Below are 14,171 nucleotides of genomic sequence, written 5' to 3'. Positions count from 1 at the left end.
TGGTGGGAACTGGAAAAGGCCTTATTATAGGTGAGTCGCATCCTGAAGGATGAGAGGGATGTTCATCAATATGGCAGCTGTATGGAGGGTAGCTGAGATGGGAAAGCCCTCTATGGGAGGCACACAGAGAGCATCCTAGGGCCGGGCGTCCGCTCTGACACGTACCGTGACACAGACCAGATGTGACCTTAGAGAAGTTTCTGAAGCTGCCCCGACACCCCATTTCAGATGCTGTGGGTCTGTAGTGGCAGGCACGGCTCCCCCAGGAACTGTTCTCTCCACCAATGAGAGCAAAGGTCCTTGGTCACCACCACCCCCTCCCCGCAGAAAGAAAAAGCCCTTAAAAATGTGGGCGCCAAGGACGACATGAGCCTGACCTAGTCACACAGAATTTCTTTGTTTACTTCTTTGCTGTTCGGTCCTTTTCTGACTCTGTGACCCCCTTTGGGGTTTTCTTGACAGAGATATGGCCATTTCCTTTCCCGGCTCATCTTATAGATGAGGAAACTGAGGTAAAGGGGGTAAAGTGACTTGCCCAGGGTCACATAGCTAGTAACCCTCAAATTTAGTCTTGAGCATATTTTAATGACAACAAACTAATGAATTAACTTGACAGAATTCCTATTCAAAGGACTCTGTCACAAATTTTTGAATCAATCTTCCTGTGTTCAGGCTCCTGGGATTTGGAATCAGAAGGAACCTCAAAGATTATCTTTATCCAACCCTCTTATTTAAGAGGCAGCTCAGAGGAGCGTTTAGCCTTGGAATCAGGAAGTCTCAAATGTGACCTCAGACACCAGCCAGATGTACGATCCTGAGCAATTCACTTTCTCTCTCTTGGCCTCAGTTTCTCTCATCTGTAAAGTATAGGGATGGGCTCGGGGACCTCTAAGATCCCTGCTGGCCCTAACTCAACCACCAAAGGCAAGGGATGGAGAGAGAGGGAGAGGACAAGAGGCACCCAAAGCAGAAAAGATTCAAAATGGGAGAGAGGAGCCTCCTCTCGGCACCAGCCAGGAGCCATCGTCAACATGCCTTTCCCAGGACCAAGAAGACCAGTCCTTCTGGCCACTGGTACAGGTCGGCATGTGCAGGGCATTCTCACCGAGGATGGGCCCACAGAGAACAAGAAGGTGCACGTCCTCAGCGGAATTGCATCCCTGGGGGAAAATACCAGTCTGGTAAGGTTTTAGGATGGCTCCCTGGCTTCCAAGTACTCTATCTGGGCAGAGAGGGATGGCAGTTCTCTAGGGAAGGCTGCCCAGGGCCAAGCCTCAGACAGTGTGAGGAGGAGGGAGGGGAGAAGGGAGAAAGGGGAAGAAAAAGGAGGGGGACGGAGAGAGAGGAGAAGGGGGAGAGAAGTGAAGAAGGGAAAAGGGGGAAAGGAAAGGGGGAAAGGGGAAGAGAAGGGGGAGAGAAGTGAAGAAGGGAAAAGGGGGAAAGGGAGGAGAAGGGGAGAGAAGTGAAGAAGGGAAAAGGGGGAAAGGGAGGAGAAGGGGAGAGAAGTGAAGAAGGGAAAAGGGGGAAAGGGGAAGAGAAGAGGGAGAGAAGTAAAGAAGGGAAAAGGGGAAAGGGGAAGAGAAGAGGGAGAGAAGTGAAGAAGGGAAAAGGGGGAAAGGGAGGAGAAGGGGGAGAGAAGTGAAGAAGCAAAAAGGGGGAAAGGAAAGGGGGAAAGGGGAAGAGAAGAGGGAGAGAAGTGAAGAAGGGGAAAGGGGGAAAGGGGAAGAGAAGGGGGAGAGGGGAATACAGGAGAGGAGAGCTGAATGGAATGGGAGTAAGAGGGGAGTAGACCCAGGGAGGGAGAAGAGAACTGACTGGGAAAAATTATTAGGGGTTGGGGTTGGAGAGAAAGTGATGCTGGCTTTGGAACCAGAGGTCTTGAGTTCAAATCCCACATCTGTCCATTCTTGCCTGTATAGTTTTAGAAAGACATTTGAGCACTTTAGGCCTACGTTTCTTCCTCTGTAAAAGGAGAGCATTGGACTAGTTGACCTCTAAGGTCCCTCCCAGGGTAGCTAGGTGGTGCAAAGGATAGAGTGCCAGGCCTGGAGTCAGGAAGTCTCATCTTTAATTCAAATCTGACCTCAGACACTTCCTAGCTGGGTGACCCTGGGCAAGTCAATTAATCCTTTTTGCCTCAGTTTCCTCATCTGTCAAATGAGCTGGCAATGGCAAACCATTCTGGTGTCTCTGCCAGGAAAACCCCAAATGGAATTATGAAGAGTCAGACAGGACAGAACAACAACAAAAACAGTAAGAAAGTCCCTCCCATCTGATTCTAAACTATGAAGCCAAGTACCTGCCATGTGCCCTATATTCCCCATGTCTGGGAATCCAAATACAAAAATGAAAATGGCCCTTGTCCTCGAGGGGCTTATAGCCTACCGAATATATTATTATGTAGAGACTATCTATATATAAGAATCATAATAATAATTGCATTTATGTAGGGCCTTGAGTTTTACAAAGTGCGTTTTCTATATTAGCTCATTAGTGCTATTATTATCCCCATTTCACAGATGAAGAAATTGAGGGGGAGGGAGATTAAGTGATCTGTCCAGGGTCACAGAGCTAGTAAGTAACTGAGGCAGGATTCCACCGTGGCCTTCTTGACTCCAACATCAGCAACCTCTTTGCTAAACCACCCAGCTGCCTCGAGTCAACAAACCGATTTGGGGAGAAAAGAACCACTGAAGGGAGAGAGAAGGAAAGGTTTCCCTGGCAAGAAATGATGCCCGAGTTGGGTCTAGAAGGAAAGTCAGCTCTCTAAGAGGGGAAGGATGCTGATTTCTGGAAAGAGCTAAGTGGGCCAGCCTGGTTAGAATGTGGAAAGGTAGACTGAGGCTCCAAGTGTCTTCTTATCAGACACCAAAAGCAAAAACTAAGGAGCCCAGGGCCATAGAACAGATCCAGAGACAGAAGAGGCCTTGGAGACCCTCTGGTCAAGCCTCATTTGACATGAGGAAACCTGAGGCTCAGGGATGTTAAGTGACTTGTCCAAGGTCACACAGGATTTCAATGCAGGTCGGTCTTCTGACTCCAGTCCTAGAACCCTGGACCCTAGCAACAACCCCTTGGCAGTGAGCACATCCCAAAACAAAGGGCAAAGCTTTGGTGAGATGCTGATTTTCATCCTCCTAATATCTGTAATGGCTCCAGGGGAAAGTCCAGAAGATCCCACCAGATTCCAAACTCCATGGAAAAATTGAGTCTTAACAGGAAGCCCCAGAACTTCATTCACGGCTTTCCTGCCTGCCAGGTCCCCAGAACATCCCTGAGCTTTCTTCCAGTTTCCCCAATGATACTGTGGCACAACCCCATGTCCCAACCTTCCCTCTTTCCAAGCCACCAGAATTGCTTCAAGTGAAGAAAACATCCCCTGCTCTGATCCCACATAGGAAAACCCAGAGAAATCAGCCCTAAAAGGGGCGAAAATAGAAAAATTTCCCAACCACCACAGGTTTCCCTTCCATTTTTGCTTCAAAGGTTGAATTCTCTCATGGAATTCCCAGCCTAACTCATTTCACATCTCTGAAATCTGCCCATCTCTTGTGATGAGACACGAAACTCCCTCTGATTTTTTTTTAATCCATTTCTCACTGAAAGGTACAAAGTTGTGCTACCAATTGAGAAACTTAAAGTTTCCGGTTACCAGATTTAGGCGGTACGGCAAAGAGATAGACTGTTAATGACCTCAGAGTCAGAAAGAGCCAAGTTCAAATCTGACCTCAGATCTCAGATTAGCTAGCTTTGTGACCCTGGGCAAATCAGAGAGAAGAAAAAATGGGGAGAATCACATGACGCCCCCCTCTTCCCAGCTTCCAGCCATCTAAGGAATGAACCCACTTCCCTGTAGGAGATGGCACTAGATGGTGCCTGAAATGAGCCTGCTAAGCTCTAGGGAAGTGGTCTGTCCCTGGCTGTCGTCCCCACACATATCCAGGGAGACACCGCCATTTGGATGGAGAGAGAAGATATCGATCCCTCTCTAGAACCAAGAAGCCCCCCCTTTTTTACTGCTCCAGGCTATAAAAGAAAAAAAAGATGTTTCTAGCACTTTTTAAAATCCCTTATTATTTAGAATTGATTGATTCTAAGTTAAAAAAAAAAAAGGACTAAGTATGGATTACAGGATAAGGACTGGAGGTTAAGTGATGATTAAGTCACATAGCCAAAAAGTATCTGAGGCTAGATTTGAACCCAGGACTTCCTATCTTCAGGTCTGGTTCTCTATCCTCCTGTTTCTAGTACTTTTAAACATATTAGAAATACACAGTCATGAACTCTCCAGTCTGAATGAGGACTCATTGGGTATATGGCTAAAAGGATACCTTTTTAGGCCCCTTGGACTAGGGATGGTTTCTTTCTTTATATTTATATGCCGGGTGTCCTAGCACTTAATAAATGCTAGTCTGATTAATGGACTGGATGGTACTGAGGGCCCTTCCCACTCACATGTTTTGTGACTTGCGTATCCCTGAAAATCTACCAGCAATTCAATCCCAGCAACCCAGTCTCTGAATGACTGCCATGAAGATCCACTGGAAAAGGGACAGGATGAAAAAGTCTGTTTTCTAGACACCCCCTCCCCCACTAAAATCTAGAAGGCAGTAAGTACAGTCTAATGAGGGCTAGAACTGCAATTGGAGGACCCGGGTTCAAATCCTGAATCTGCCACTTAATTAGTTGTATTCATTAATTAGTTGCCTCGGACAAGCCTCTTTACTTCCCTTGACCTTTCTTTCCTCACTGATAAAGTGAGAGATCTGGATTATGAAGTCCTTTCTTTAGATCTATGTTCCTTCAAGTAACTTGATTTTGTCGGGCCTCAGTTTCCTCATCTGTAAAAAAAATGAAGGTTTGAACCTGATGGCCTCTGAGTTCCCTTCTAGCACTAAAGCCATGATCCCTCTCTGGACCTCAGTTTCCTCTTGTGTTTTTTTAAAAAAAAGAACTTCCAGCTGTAAATCTCTAATCATGACTAAGGCAGGAGAGGGGGCAAGGGGGAAAGGGAATCGCAGCTCCCACACCTGACCAGAATGGGACACCCACCTTGAGATTCTTGGGTTTCATTTAAGGAACTTCCCAGTTTTCTGCCTGAGTCGAAGTGTGATTCCTTGAGCCGAAAGGTAAATAAAATGACACCCTTCTACCCTCCCCACCCACAGGAGTATCCTTTTCTGGAAAAACAGAATGGGCCACTTGCCCCGGTCCTACCTCCTCTTTGGCACCCCTGAAGCCAAGACCAGGTTTCACAGGAGGGCTAATTCCTGATAAGGGAATGATGACCAGAGCTCACCTGAACCCTCCCCTGAGCATTCCTGCACAAGGTGAGCCCCAGCTGCCTCGGCTTCTCTCTCCTCCTCCTAGACAGCCTTCTGTTTATCTTCTCAGCCGGGGTGACTCATCTGTGGCCACCCTGGTGGCCTTTGATGGCCAAAGTCCCCTCACACTCTGCCCAGAATCATCCCTAGTGGCCACAGCGGGGCACCCTCCCCACCAGCAGGGTCCTCACCCAAAGGACAGTCTCAGAACGAAGGGGATGACCAGCGATCTAAAGGCAAAGAGAAGTGAGCACCTGAAAGGTGATCTCCCTGCCAGGCTTTCACAGCTTTAGAGCTAGAAGGGATTTCTGAGCAATCCTCTTAGTCTACAGAGGAGGAAACTGAGATAGAGGGATTAAGTGAGTTTTACCCAAGTAGTTCTCTGCCCAGACAGGGCTTGAACCTGGCTAGATTCAGCCCTACCAAATAATCTGCATTAAACTGCTGTTTTAAAAAAAGTATAGACTCTGGAGTCAATGGCCCTGAGTTTAAATCCAGCCTCTGGTACTTACTTCCTACCTATGTGTCCTTGGGCAAGTCATTTAACCACCTGGGCCTTTCCCATCTACAAAATGAGAGTCAGAATTCATGGTTTCTTCTAGTTCCTGATTATTATTATTATTATATTCCTGATCTGATTATTCAGATACCACAAACTCCAAAATTTGGCCTCAGTTTCCTGTGCTGCAACGACCTCCTGAGTTAATTGGGAGGCTTAAATGGGATGCTATGTGGAAAGCCCCTTTGGATCTTGAAAATCCATCAAAAAGGCTGTAATAATAGCAGTAGAAGTCATAACAAAAGTATCCTGAGGAAGGGGAGTCTCCAGATCATTTAGTCAACCCGCATGGGTTAAGCTCCTACTAAGCTCCCAGCGGTGCTCCCACACTCTAGCTCGAGGCCAGTCTCAGGGCATTCCCCGAAGCTGAGAATCCGGGAAGCTCCTGGGGCTTCCGTGGTCCGGCTCGACCTTAGCAGGAATTTCTCTGCCATCGGGGCTTCTGGGTTTGTGCGTGGGTTTTTTTAGAGCTCTTTGGCAGGCTGGGAAAGCCTGTGGCCCCTTCTTTAAATCCCCGTTTTTAAAGACAGAAATAAAATAGAGAAAGTTGCAAAGGCAATAAAAAAGCAGTGAGATAAAAATGTAAGAGTCCCTGGAGGAGCACCCTTGGCCAAGTCCTTTCCCTACCTTAGGATCCCAGGCCTGGGGACAGCCCTAACTCAGGACAGGCTTTTATTACTCCTATAGATAAAAGTCTTTGGAAGGTTTTCAGGTTCAGAAAGTGCCGGTTACCCTGTGAGGTAGGGGCTATTTCCAAGTGCAGGAAACAGCCGCCAAAGGATCTCAACGAATAAAACAAACAATTTTACAACTGAAACAAAAGAAGAGTGAAAATAGGTGGCGGCGTTTCTTTCCAAGTTCCTGGACCCCCTGAAATCTCCATGAACCTCAGCTTAAGCATCCCGGGTTTATGCCATCCTCCACAAAGCAAAGGGTCCCTCCAGAAGCCCCCTCGGCCCTTGGGGGTCCGGGCAAGCAGGACTACCCTACTGTTGCCTCTCTAAAGGGTGCCCCAAGAGGATGGATGATCCCCTTGACCATGCCTCGCCTGGCCAGGGAAGCAGGTGATGCCGGCTCTACGTGAACTGCCCGGGGAGGGGGGGGGCGGGGAGGGTCCCAGCCCAGCTTGACCGCCTCACCTGAGAGGGATCTTGATGGCCAGGTATCTGTCGATGGCTACGGCCAGCATACTGAAGATGGAGCTCTGGGTGAGCACCAGGACGAAGCAGGCGAGGAAGAGGCAGCTGTGGAAGTCGGTGCAGAAGCCCACGCTGATGGTGATGGCGAAGGGGATGGCCAGCAGCCCCACGGCGATGTCGGCCACGGCAAGGGACACCAGGAAATAGTTGGTGGCTGTCTTCAGGGTGCTGTTGGTGGCCACCGCGCAGCACACCAGCACGTTGCCCGCGATGGAAAGCCCGGCGATGACCAGCTCCAGCACAATGTAGAGCGTGTCCTGCGAGTCCAGCGGCATGGCATGGCCCGGGGGTGGGGGCGGGCTCCCCGACCCCTGGGGGAGGCAGGGAGTGATGGTGGGGGGCGGGCGGGCGCCCCCAGCCCGGCCGGGAGGGCGGGGCGCTCAGGAGCCCTGGATGGCAGGGGACGGGGGATGTCTCCGAGGCAGACGGATGGTGGGTTCCGGGGCGCCCGGTGCCAGCTCGTGGGAAAGTCGAGGGAGAGGCTGCTTGCGCCGGGTCAGCGCCCCCGGGGCCGGCGTCCCTGGGTCCTGGCCATGGCCCGAGCGGCCCTCCGTTGGGCAGCTTCCCCGAGAGGGGTCGGGTCCGCCCTTTAGTCTTGAGCGGGAGCGGGAGCAGCAGCCTCTCTTCCTTCCCTCCCTCTTGCTCTAGCAGAGACGCCCAACTCCCAGGCTGGGCTCGGGCTTCTCAGCTCCAGGCACATGGACCCAGCGGGCGGGATGCAGACGGAGGAGGCACATCCCGGGCCATCCGATTGGACGACCGCCCCGACCCTCGCGTCAATTCCCCACTAGAGCTCCTCCTCCTTACCGTAACTCCCAGAGGACTGGCGAAATAACAAAGTGCCCCAACCTCTTCGTAGGCGCGGCTTCGCGCCCGGAATCGGAACCTCAGTCGGTACCCAAGGGGACCCCCACACACCCTCACGCCCACACACCCTCCCCACTCCCCGAACCTGAGCAGGGGCCCCTCCCCCAAAGAAGAAGCCTCTGCGGAACCTTCTCGAGTTTCCTGGTGTCACCCGCAAGGCAATGGGCGTGCCTCGATAGGACGCCTCGCTTGCTCGGTGCTTGGAGCTCCCTTTGCACCAGAGCCGGGTTTGGGCAGAGGCACCGGACCCTGCCTCCGGCGGTCACTGGACCGCCTGCTCCTTAGCCTTCTCCTCTCCGGCGCTGTAAACCGGCTACTCCAGGAGGCAGGATCCTGCCCTCCCTGAAGCCGCTCCAGGAGGACCAAAGTTGAGGGTGCTTCAGGAAGAACATGCGATATGGACACATCCCGGGAGAGAACTCCTTCTGCGGACCCCCTGGAGCTCGGGAGGCGGTCAGAGCTGGGGCCCGCGGACTTTAATGTGTACCCGGCAGCTCATAGGATTGCAGGTTTTTGAGCTGGCTAGGGAGCTTCGAGGACATCCGGGCCAACTTCCTAGATTTTTTAAAGGGTGGGAAACTGAGGCACAGTGAGGGGAAGCGACTGCCCAAAATCATACAGCTAATGGTTGGGATTCGAACCCAGTGCCCGGGTTCAGAGTCATGGGAGGAAGACTCTTGCGTGGTAGCTCCTTTATCAGCATCCAGCCCCTGCCTATCTGTCTTTGCTTCTAGTAGTCTGTGACCGAGTTAGCGCCAGCGGAGCGGGGTTTGAGAAGGGAAGAGCTATATGGGATGGGGAGGAGGATCGGGGTGTGTGTGTGTGTGTGTGTGTGTGTGTGTGTGTGTGTGTGTGTGTGTGTGTGTGTGTGTGTGTGTTCTAACCCTAAATCTAAAGCCGTCTACTTAGACCACCCCTAACTCCCACCTCTATACACACAAATGATTTGGAAACGTTTGACCAGAAAAACGAGGGGGGGGAGGGAGGGAGGGAGGGAGGGAGGGAGGGAGAGAGAGAGAGAGAGAGAGAGAGAGAGAGAGAGAGAGAGAGAGAGAGAGAGAGAGAGAGAGAGAGAGAGAGAGAGAGAGAGAGAGAGAGGGAGGGAGGGGGAGGGAGGGAGGGAGGGAGGGAGGGAGGGAGAGAGAGAGAGAGAGAGAGAGAGAGAGAGAAGGAGGGAGGGAGGGAGAGAGAGAGAGGAAGGGAGAGAGAGAGAAAAGGAGGGAGAGGAAGGGGGGGGGGAGAGAGAGAGAGAGAGAGAGAGAGAGAGAGAGAGAGAGAGAGAGAGAGAGAGAGAGAGAGAGAGAGAGAGAGAGAGAAAAGCTCCTATAGCTTTAAATGTTCTCTTTCCTCCTTTCTCTGGCTACTCCACCATCCCTCTTTACCCCAACACATATTCATATGCCCTGGGAGAGAGACCACTTGAAGGGAAAGAACCCCGAAGTGGGCTGGACTAAGGATCACCCCTGGATTCGTTTAAATACAACAAGCATTTTGTGAGTGGCCACTGTGAGGTCGCCACTGGGGCTACAAGAGACCAAAAAATGGACAGCCCTGCCTTCCCTGCTTTCACTGTGCTTCTGCTCTATGGGGGAAATGTACACAGATAAGTAAACACAAAATATAAGAAGTACCAGTTGAGAGAATCAGCGATGAAACCAAGTAGGAGGCTTTTGCAGTGGTCTAGGAGGGAGGTTGACAAGGGCTGGTCCAGAGTGGTAGCCAAGGGAGGATGGGGGGCAGTTGTTGGAGACGAGGTGGAGGTAGAATCCAGGTCTTCGAGAAGCATCACTTCACTTAAGGTCTACACACACTTGTGTGAACTCAAGTAAGTTGTTTAAACCCTCTAGATCTCAGTTTCCACTTCTGTAAAATAAGGAGCACAGAGGCTAAGGTTCCTTCCGATGTCCCTAATGTTCTTGGAATGCCCTTTTGCAACTTAAGCATACATTCAAGTTCTTATCAATCCATGGAATGTAATCAATTACATAATTGGAGCTGTTTGCTAGACCCCCTCACCAACTGGGGAATGGCTCAATCAGTCATGGTAGATTGATGAAATGGATCCAACAATCATTCAGTCCCTGATCATGGACTGAATTATGGCTCAGCATGAGTAGGGAGTTGCCCAAGGTCATTCAGCTAGTTTGGTGATAAAACAGAACTTCAACCCAAATCTCCTGCCTTCAGCTCACTCTTGTTTCTTTTGCTCCACTGGAGCATAGAGAAGAAGCCTGAAAATCCTGGATTTAATTGTAAAGGGTTATTCAAATGTCAGCTGTCATAAATTTAATTCCACATTCATTAAGCACCTATTATGTGCCAGGCATTATGCTAGACACAGAGAACAACAAAGATGAGACTAGAACAGCAATTTTCTAGAAGGAGCTCACATTTTATTTTGTTTTGATAAATTCTATCAAATTTTAAATGAAATATTTGATAGTTTTTTATAGCTTTCATCTTCTTTTTTCCCCTTTTTAATAAAAGCTCTTAGCTTCTGTCTTAGAATCAGTATGGGTTCCAAGAAAGAAGAAAGACAAAGGACTAGGGCAAATACGATTAAGTGATTTGCCAAAGGTCACACAGCTAGGAAGTATCTGAGGTCAAATTTGAACCCAGGACCTCCTATTTCCACTGAGTTACCTAGCTGTCCCTTTCTTTTCCATTTTCAAATATATTCTTCCCAGTGACCCATTCGTTGTATAACAGAATAAAAACGAAAGTGAGGAAAACCTCCAGCAAACACATCAGTGAAGCCTGAGGATAGTTCTGAAGAGTTCCATACCCAGAGTCCCCATCCTGGCAGAGAAGGGAAGGAGAAGTATTTTCTCATCTCTTATATGAGACCAGGCTTGGTTATTATAATTACAAGGTATTTAGTTTGAGTTTGAGTTTTTCAACCCTTATCTTCTGTCTTAGAATCAACACTGTGTATTGGTTCCAAGGTGGAAGGGCGGTAAGGGCCAGGCAATGGGGGTGAAATGACTTGCTCAGGGTCACACAGCTGGGAAGTGTCTGAGGCCAGATTTGAACCTAGGACCTCCCATCTCCAGGCCTGGCTCTCAATCCTATGAGCCAACCATCTGCTCCCACAGTATTTAGCTTTTTTTGTTTGTTTTTATTTTCATTTCCATTGTTATCCTTGTAGGTATTGTTTCCCTGGCTCTTCTTACTGAAGTCTGAATCTATTCATATATGTCTTCCCATGCTTCTCTGCATTCTTCCTATTCCTTGTTACTTTCAGTACAATAATAATCCATTACATTCATCTTCCATGTTTGGTTGAGCCATTCCCCCTGGATATTTCTCCAAAAATTCCAATTCTGTCATTTTTAAGGCATTACTGATCTGACAAGAGCTTTAATATACACACAGGTTGCATGAGGACATTCCAAGAAAATTTTTTCTTCATTCCTCTCAGGCCATAGTGGGAGGTCTAGTGCAAATAATGCAAAAAAAAAATGTATATTGCATTTTAGCATCTGTAAAGTGCTCTGTACCCATTACCATGATCCTCACAACACCCCTCTGAGATAGGAACCACAAATGCAGGGTATTGGAGCTATTAACGCTTTAAAATGCACTAAGACTTTTGCTTTATGATATCCATTTTTCAGATTAGTAAAGTGAGTCTCAAGGAGGGAAATAAATTTGCCAAAGGTCACAAAGTTTGTAAATGGCAGAGCCCAGATGACCAAATGAGGTCAGCTATATTGCAAAACCAGCGTCTTCTGAGTGACTATGCAAATATTTCTCACCCTTATTATGAATTTTGTATATGAAGAAACTGAGGCGTAAATAGTATATAGTAACTTGCTCATGGAAATACAAAATAATGACCATGTAGGACCAGCTTTTGTTCCCGTTTCCTTTTTGGTGGGGAAATTTCCATGTCAGAGCTCTGGCTATTTGTCTCAAGGAACGTGGATGTATTTTAGGTCAAACTCTAAAGAAAATTTCCTTTGGTTGTATTCCGTGGTTCATCTGTTGCAACAAGGAACTTTGGAAATTCCCATGTCCAATACCAGAAAGCAAACAACAAGAGCAAAAAAAAAAGGAGAAGGGTGGGAAGGAATTCCCAGCTTCTGTCAACCAGCTGTAGGGTGTATTCACTCTTCTGGACATCAGGGCCCCAGCTCCCTTTCCAAAGAGCATATAAGTGAGTGAATGAGTGAGGGAGTGAATGAATGGGCGTGTACAAATTCAGTTAGTTCACAAAGCTGGTCAGCCCCAGACCATGCCTCACACACCATCTCATTCAACTGCCTGATGAATTAACTCATCATCCCTGGATCTCTCCAGACCAAAATTCCCTTCCCTAATCCCTGGAGCTTTCATGGTTTCATATCTCAATCTCTCTCTTTCTCTCTCTCTCTCTCTCTCTCTCTCTCTCTCTCTCTCTCTCTCTCTCTCTCTCTCTCTCTCTCCATCTATCTGTCTGTCTATCTATCTATCTATCTATCTATCTATCTATCTATCTATCTATCCATTTATCTCTCTATCTATCCATCCATCCATTTGTCTCTCTCTCCACCCATCCATCCATCCATCTATCTATCTATCTATCTATCTATCTATCTATCTATCTATCTATCTATCTATCTATCTATCTATCCATTTAGCTCTCCATCTATCCATTTATCTATCTATCTATCTATCTATCTATCTATCTATCTATCTATCTATCTATCTATCTATCTATCTATCTGTTGTCTCCCTATATTAGAATGTAAATTCCCTAAGCTTAGGGATCATCTCACTTTTGTATTTGTATCCCTGGAGCCTGGGACAGTACATGGAGCATAATAAATCCATTCCTTCTTCCTGACCTGTCAGGATAGGGGAGGAAACAGTAACTTCAAGACAACAGCCTAAGGCATGGAGAGGGGTGATATGGGAGAAGGAGGCAAAGGATGTGATGAAGTGCACCCAAGCCATTGATTCTCCTGGGTTGGGAGGGTGAGCATGTCCTCACTGCTGTCTCTCACAAGCATATCATCTCTGCTGAAAGGGACCCCAGTAGAAAGAGACCATGTAGTCCAACCCAGACCTAGCCAGGATCCCTCCTTAGAGCTTCCCTCAACAGTAGCCATTCATTCCTCTACTTAAAGCCTCCACTGTCAGGGAATTGGACCTACAAAGGCAGTCTGAGCCCCCTTTTAAAAAGTTCTCATTGGGAAGGGTCTGCAATGGCATCGATATGGAACACATCCAAGTCTTGTCATGATCATCCATGTGCTCTGATAACGGCTGGATAGCTTTTGAGGTCCCTGCAATTGGAGGGTTTTCTGACTCTCTCCTGTGACCTTCCCACCTCCTTTGCTGACTTTTTACATCATTTTTTTAGCCTTTCTATTCTGCCTTAGTACCAATACATACTATTGAGTCTAAGATGGAAGGTAAGGGTTATAAAAAAGTAAATAAGAGAAAGGTAAAGCACCTTGTAGATTCAGACAAATCCTCTCTATGTCTCAATTTCCCCATCTGTAAAATGAAAAGATCAGATTGGCTTCCATATCTTCCAGTTCTAAATCTTATCTTATGAGTCTATGATCCTTAAAGTGCTATATGAATGTTAGTAATTAATATTCTTATTATATTACATCTTTTATCCTCCTGTTAGGACCATAAGATTCTTAAGGGTAGAACCTGTATCTTGTCCTTGGATCCATCCCTAGGACACACCAGAGTGCCTGGTGCCATAATAATTACTTAGTAAGAGCCTACCAAATCATTGGCCAGTTGGCTGATACATTGGTTGAGCTCTCCTTCACCTTTTGGGTTACCTACAAGTTTGACTTCTCTGAATTAATGGCAAACCATGATCCATAACCATTTGCCAACAGCAGCAGTGGAAGAAAAAGAAGAAGAAGAAGAAGAAGAAGAAGAAGAAGAAGAAGAAGAAGAAGAAGAAGAAGAAGAAGAAGAAGAAGAAGAAGAAGAAGAAGAAGAAGAAGAAGAAGAAGAAGAAGAAGAAGAAGAAGAAGAAGAAAAAGAAGAAGAAGAAGAAGAAGAAGAAGAAGAAGAAGAAGAAGGAGGAGGAGGAGGAGGAGGAGGAGGAGGAGGAGGAGGAGGAGGAGGAGGAGGAGGAGTTGGAGGAGGAGGAGGAGTTGGAGGAGGAGGAGGAGGAGGAGGAGTTGGAGGAGGAGGAGGAGTTGGAAGGAGAAGAAGGAGAAGGAGAAGAAGGAGGAGAAGGAGGAGGAGGAAAATGCAGATGTTAAA

The 14,171-nt window shown here is 47.8% G+C and overlaps 1 protein-coding gene across 1 annotated transcript in view; it reads right to left on the bottom strand.

Moving 5' to 3' along the window:
• Nucleotides 1-7,884, bottom strand: part of ADORA2B (adenosine A2b receptor) — a 48,387-nt gene extending 40,503 nt beyond the window's left edge. Inside the window, exon 1 of the mRNA XM_056819686.1 lies at nt 7,023-7,884. Coding sequence (XP_056675664.1) covers nt 7,023-7,357 — 335 coding nt within the window. The 5' untranslated portion in view covers nt 7,358-7,884. The remainder of the gene's footprint in view (nt 1-7,022) is intronic.
• Between the last annotated feature and the right edge of the window lie 6,287 nt (nt 7,885-14,171).

Source organism: Monodelphis domestica, chromosome 2 (assembly GCF_027887165.1).
Source record: "Monodelphis domestica isolate mMonDom1 chromosome 2, mMonDom1.pri, whole genome shotgun sequence".
In the NCBI taxonomy this organism is placed as follows: Eukaryota; Metazoa; Chordata; class Mammalia; order Didelphimorphia; family Didelphidae; genus Monodelphis; species Monodelphis domestica.
The sequence above is the reverse complement of the archived record's forward strand: the minus strand, read 5'-3'. Positions and strand labels throughout refer to the sequence as shown.